This window comes from Benincasa hispida, chromosome 12 (genome assembly GCF_009727055.1).
Source record: "Benincasa hispida cultivar B227 chromosome 12, ASM972705v1, whole genome shotgun sequence".
NCBI lineage: Eukaryota > Viridiplantae > Streptophyta > Magnoliopsida > Cucurbitales > Cucurbitaceae > Benincasa > Benincasa hispida.
This window is the reverse complement of record NC_052360.1, coordinates 20,205,523-20,211,756: the sequence shown is the minus strand read 5'-3', so window position 1 is coordinate 20,211,756 and position 6,234 is coordinate 20,205,523. Positions and strand designations below refer to the sequence as shown.

The 6,234-nt window shown below is 36.2% G+C and overlaps 2 protein-coding genes across 2 annotated transcripts; one reads left to right on the top strand and one right to left on the bottom strand.

Annotated features, from left to right (window-relative positions):
* The first annotated feature begins 279 nt into the window (after positions 1-279).
* Positions 280-2,461, top strand: LOC120092449 (ubiquitin-60S ribosomal protein L40). The gene is made up of 5 exons (XM_039050537.1): positions 280-455; positions 554-640; positions 1,199-1,301; positions 2,066-2,132; positions 2,258-2,461. Exons 1-5 carry the CDS (start codon positions 353-355, stop codon positions 2,282-2,284), a joined length of 387 nt encoding a protein of 128 aa, XP_038906465.1. The 5' UTR covers positions 280-352; the 3' UTR covers positions 2,285-2,461.
* On the bottom strand, positions 2,454-4,932 carry LOC120092448 (pyridoxal reductase, chloroplastic). Its single transcript, XM_039050536.1, has 9 exons — positions 4,674-4,932; positions 4,356-4,584; positions 4,171-4,252; positions 3,942-4,065; positions 3,733-3,834; positions 3,155-3,306; positions 2,978-3,071; positions 2,682-2,863; positions 2,454-2,589 (listed from the first exon to the last, which is right to left on the bottom strand). Exons 1-9 carry the CDS (start codon positions 4,800-4,802, stop codon positions 2,586-2,588), a joined length of 1,098 nt encoding a protein of 365 aa, XP_038906464.1. The 5' UTR covers positions 4,803-4,932; the 3' UTR covers positions 2,454-2,585.
* Positions 4,933-6,234: the final 1,302 nt, after the last annotated feature.

The window sequence follows — 6,234 nt, the reverse complement described above, 5'->3', positions numbered from 1 at the left end:
TGAATTGGAGGGAGAAAGGAGAGAAATTGGCGGTGGATTGAAGGAGAATGAACATAAATCAACAATTTAGGAATTATTTTACCGTGGCAAATGATGCATGTTTGGAGGAAAATATTTTGGGGTCTTGTTAACCTTTATTTGGGCTGGGCCTCTTTTTCCTTTTCTTCTTTTCTTTTTGCTATATTTACAAAAGTATGCAATTTTCCATTTATGTTTGGTCATTCTTGCAAATACCCCTTTAAAAAACTAGGTCATATTAAGACAATATATATATATACGCACAGACAAAAGTTGGATCGTAAAGCCCTCTCCTCGTCACTGAGACGCCGAGGAACAAGAGAGAAGCAACAAAATGCAGATCTTCGTCAAAACCCTAACGGGGAAGACCATTACGCTCGAAGTCGAGTCCAGCGACACCATTGACAATGTCAAGGCCAAGATTCAGGATAAGGAGGGTACGTCATTTTTCCTTCGGATTTTTCATTATCTATCCAAGCAACGCATCTGTTATTCACTCTGTTGTTTATTTTGATTTATGCTGCAAACTCTCCAGGTATTCCCCCCGATCAGCAACGACTTATCTTTGCCGGAAAGCAGCTCGAGGATGGCCGCACTCTCGCCGACTACAACATCCAGAAAGGTACGTGGAATACGAATTTTGATGAGGAGAATTTTGCTGAAATCATTGCTCTAGATTCCCCCGGTGGCGTTATTCGTATTCCGATTCCCTTAATACGAGTCCGGACCATGAATTTTTATGAGTTAGTTACCAAATTAGAGTCGTTAACGAGGCTTCATACTGGTATTCATCTTAAAACCATAGGCAGCGTGTTGAATGAATGCGCAACATGCTTCTTTTGAGACTGGGTGATTTGTTGCTGTACTTTTTTTTAAACGTATGGAAAGAAAATATAATTTAGGTACATTAGACTTACGTGCCTTTTATTGTTTGAATGATTGCTTACAAATTTCTGTTGGTGTCTGATTGATTTCAATGGCTGCCTTTAATACCAAATCTGTAGTAGCGTCCAGTGGGACGTCGTAGACACATGTGGTTTCTAGAGTTGGCTGATTGGAAATTTAAAGACATTCTTGCACTTCTGCATATAAATCCATAAAAATACTGTGTATGAACTATAATTTTCTTTGCTTCCTCACTATTGTAAATTAAATGTATGATTTTTTTATGCCTGTTCAGAATCAACGCTACATCTGGTTCTAAGGCTTCGTGGTGGGATTATTGAGCCATCTTTGATGGCATTGGCCAGGAAATATAACCAGGACAAGATGATCTGCCGCAAGTGAGTTACTTTTTGCTCTTGGTATTCTCTCATTCTAGAAGTAGGACTGTTGGTCAAGGGTGTTCAAAAAATCCGATGACCCGAAAAAATCGATCAACCTAATACAACCCGTGCGGTTTGGGTTGGATTATCAACTCCTTTGGGTTGGATTGGATTCAAATAAATGAAATTTTTTTATGGGTTGGGTTGGTTCATGGGTTCACCTAATATAACCGAAACCAACCCGAACCAACCCGAATTTATTATTAACTTTAAAATATATTTTTTTAATTACGTATAACACAATTATTTATACATATATTGATTTTAATTTTATTTAATTCTAATATTATTTTTAATAATATATACTTCAACCATTCTCAAAATTAGTTTCTTTGTACTTTAGAAGGAAAATTTTCACTAATATATGAAAATAATTAAATTATATTTTTACATATTTACGTTTTTCTTCTTTTTAGAAAAAAATTTTAAATTTAAAAGTCTTTCAATCCAATCCAATTCATGAACACCTACTACTGGTACATGAACTGAAAGAATCGACTAATTGTAGAACTTGATCTGTGATTCCAAACTGACCAGTTTGTTCGTTTTTTTACTTTATTTGTAGTTGTTTGTCAAACGAATCTTCAGTTTGGACTTGTGTTTACCTTGTCTTTCAAAACCCAAAAATTCTAACCAAGTCACATGACTTTCATCACACAATCAGGAAAAAAATTAACATGGAATGTGTTTCTAAAGTTTTATCTTCTTTCTTCTGCTCGCAGATGTTATGCACGCCTGCATCCTCGTGCCGTCAACTGTCGTAAGAAGAAATGTGGTCACAGCAATCAGGTAAAAGATATTATTATGAACAAGGCGGTTGATTTATTCTGTGCTAAAATCGTGTACATAATGTGACAGCCAGTTTTGTTGTTATTTTGGTTTACTTGGATTGAATGTTACTTATTGAATTGCAGCTAAGGCCAAAGAAGAAAATCAAGTAGACTGCTGATCTTACGGATGAACTGTTGTGGTACCTTATATATCACTTCATTCACTTGCATGCCTTCTTGTAGAGCGACTATGTGCTCGTTTGTTAAGGATTCCATTTTTGTAGTTCGACTTAAGAATTTTGGTTGATTTACATTGATTATGAGTGATGGTGTTATTCTCTTTTTTAATCTATTTTATTGATGTAATATGTTCATTATTTTTACATATCAATATCCAATTTTCATTCAACTACATCCCTTTGTGAGCCGTGTTCACCAGCTTCTCCTAGGGCGCCTCTTGGTGCATCCAAGTTTACCTGATTTTTAACCTAGAGTTAATATTAAAGGATAACGTTGCACTGTGAGAACGAAAATTTAAAATATAAGATTGAAGTTAAACTTGAACCACCTGGTCTGGAAAATATTCTGTATCATCTTCCTGGGGGACTCTCGAGCTCCATCGTCCAACTGGTTCAATTCCTCTTGGGTAAGGTTCCAGCCTAGAGCACCCAAATTTTCTTGAGCTTGTTTTAATGTCTTAGCTCCAGGTATGGGTGTGGTCCCTTTGGACATGCACCAGTTAAGGGCAACCTGTCGATTAGGTGAATTTGTTAAAAGAGTAGAGGAAAGCACCACATTATCTGGAAAATGCAAAATCACAGAAAATTGCTATGAAATTTGTTGAAGAGAGAATAAATTTATTACTTGTGGTATTGTTTTGTGCCTTTTGTCTGCAATGTCTCCAAGTGTAGTCAGTAGAGGTTCCAATCCTGGTAGAATTTGCCTGAATAGCAGACCTCTGGAAACTCCAAATTAAATAGCATGAAAGAACAAATATTATCGTATTCTTGTTCATAAAATGGAAAGAACCAATTGATTTACCGAGGTCCAGATGGAAGCTTGGAAGGTGAGTATTTTCCTGTAAGCATACCCAATCCCAAAGGACTGTAAGCGATCAAGCGGATGCCCAATGAATCACATATCTTCTTTATCTCCAACTGATCATCCCCTATGCTTAGTAAAGAAAATTGCACCTAAAATGGAAGAGTTCAGGGTTCCCCATGCAGTCATTTAGCCCTCACCATACTCAACTTCTTAGAACTACAACTTTATGGCAGAAAATGAGCATGAGGACAAATAAATCTCTTCCAGGAGCGTAACACAAAAAGCTAATAATCTAATTTGCAACATTTAGCATTTGGAAACGCACAAAAACCATCTCAGATTAGCTCAGCTCGTGGCAAAAATGAGTTCAAATCCTATGGGGGTGTCTCCTAAGAATATTAAAATCTTACAAAATATAGCAGGTCAGACAATAATCCTTTAGACCAGTAGAGCTGTACATATAACTCATTAGATTAGATATTTATTCATTCATATCCTTCAAAAATATGTTGTAGGTTTGAGTCATTGGTTTGGTGCATGGTGGTTGTTGGTAACTACTTGATCTTACTAAATACCTGAGCAGAGCATAAAGGAACTCCTCGGTCTTTAAGATAGTCATATATCTTTACCAGTTGCTTTGGTCCATAGTTGCTTACTCCAACTGCTTGAACTAATCCCTATGAATCACTTAACTTTATGAGTATAGCATCAAAAGCAATGCAAGTTTAATTAAGATATGTAAGTTTGAGGAAGTTTAACACATCTGAGCAGGAATTATGGCAACCTTATCATACATTGCCACTAGTCCATCCCAAAGAGCCATCTCCTGTAAAGGAGCATAGTTTGCTGTTGACCAATGTAATTGTCCTATACCAATTTTCTCAATCTGCATTCGATCCAAAGATCCCCTAAATAAAGATCATTGTCAACTAAAGTGTGTGGCAGTAACTTTATAAGGCAAGGAGAAAATGCTGATAAAATTTGGGTGGGGTTTGATCTAAAGGCATACATACTGGCAAGCTTTGACAAACTGAGCAGGTGTTAGACGCCATGGATACGCTGCAAACTTGGTGGCTATCACAACGTCATTTTTCACTGAGGAATTAGCATTAGGGCAAAACTTAATTCCTCGCGAACTTTGAATTTTAACAACGCCCAGAAAGAGAAATGTTAATAGGAATTAGAGAGCAAAGTGGACCTTGAGATTGTCGGATAAATTTTCCAAGTAGCTTTTCGCTTTGGCCATTTAATCTTCCAGTACCATAGGAATCTGCGGTGTCGAAGAGATTGATTCCATTCTCCACAGCCAAATTGAAAATCTGTTGAAGCTCAGAGTCCATGGATTCCTGGTAGCCCCACAGGAGCTGGTTCCCCCACGCCCAGGTTCCAAATCCCATAGGGGATACACTCAGAGGGCCCATCTTCACCTGTAATCAAACAGGAGTGCCATTGAATTGAATTTGAAGGCAGGATATTTTGATTCCGTTCAATTTGGATAATGAATAGGAAAACAGACCTTCTGCCACGGCCAAAAGAGTGGAAGCTTGAGTGGCTTGAAAGCCGCCGGAGAAGAAGAAGAAGAGGAAATCTTGTTGGATGCGGCTGCGGGGAAGGATCCGAAGCAGGAGGAAGCCATTCCTGCCATCAATTTGGAGCTTAAGAAGGCTAGTTACAAGTAAAAGGAAGGAGTTTGAGAAAAACAGTTGGGATTTGATTGATTGGGGTATGTGGTCGAGCATTTCACTCACACTAGTATGCTCCGAAAAATTTTGGTTATATTGTAACAATTGTCTTGTTGATCGACTTATCAAATAACACGCTATTTAGCGATATATATCAAATATACTTTATTTTTTCATTCTAATTTTTTTTTTCAATTTTTACTTTCATTTATGACCGTAATAATTTTTAGATTTGTAAAGAAAATTTTTATACTTGTGTAGGTTTCGTTATATATATATATATATATATATATATATATACACACACACCTAAATTAGGCCAAACATTTAGACTATTCAGGTAAAAAAAAAAAAAAAATTGTGACAATTATGTGACCCAAATTATTTATTTGATTCTATGCATGGTTTAAAATTTCAAACGACATATCAAAATATTGATTGATATGTCGTTATGTTGACCACCTCAAAAGGAAATATTAGGGGTGCGTTTGAGGTGGGTTTGAAATGTTAAGCTTGAAGTTAGGTTAGGGGACCTTTAATATTAATATTGTTGTTTTCAAAACTTATTAGAGAAATATTGTTGTTTTGAAACTTATTTTAGAAAAATATTGTTGTTTTGGGGTTTGAGGCTAGAAGTTGAGGGTGAGGATGACTAATGTAAAGGTCGAACGTTGAGAACTCGACAAACAAAGAAAAACTTGGAAACAAGGGTTGTCGAGGGTTGAAGTTTCGACATACATAAGTCGAAACTTCAACCCTCGACAAGGAAAAGGAAATCTCGCTAGTTTTACATAAGTCAAAACTTCAATCATCGACAAGGAAGATAAGTGGGTGAAGTAGATTGTAGGAGAGAGCGAGATTGTAGGAGAGAGCGAGATTGAAGGAGAGAGCGGCCATGACTAATGCTCTTTACACAATCAGGATAAGCTTAGTCTAATTAATCCTATGCCATCATCCCATATCCTTAACATGTCTCATACATACGTGTTAAAAGATTTTTAATTAATTTAACCATAAAGAACTATCATATGAACTATCATTAATGGATGCTATGATCATTAATTAGTACACTTTGAATTAACTCAAGATGTTACATATCTGTAAGGTAAAATGTTCAAACTTCCATCTTTTATATAATTAAACTAAAACAAAGGTTTAGTTATGCAAGTTACCACGCTCGAGAATGGACTTTCATCTAACATGATTTACATACAAACAAAATAACCAAAATTATGAGAAAAATTATGATAAATTCTCTCAGTAGGCAACGATTGAGATAAATTCAATGATCGAATAAAATGGCGAAAGATTGATTCTCAGATATGGGTTTTATATTATTTCCATTGGAGCTTCCATTCTCAGAGATTGTAGGAGAGAGCGAGATTGAGAGTATCT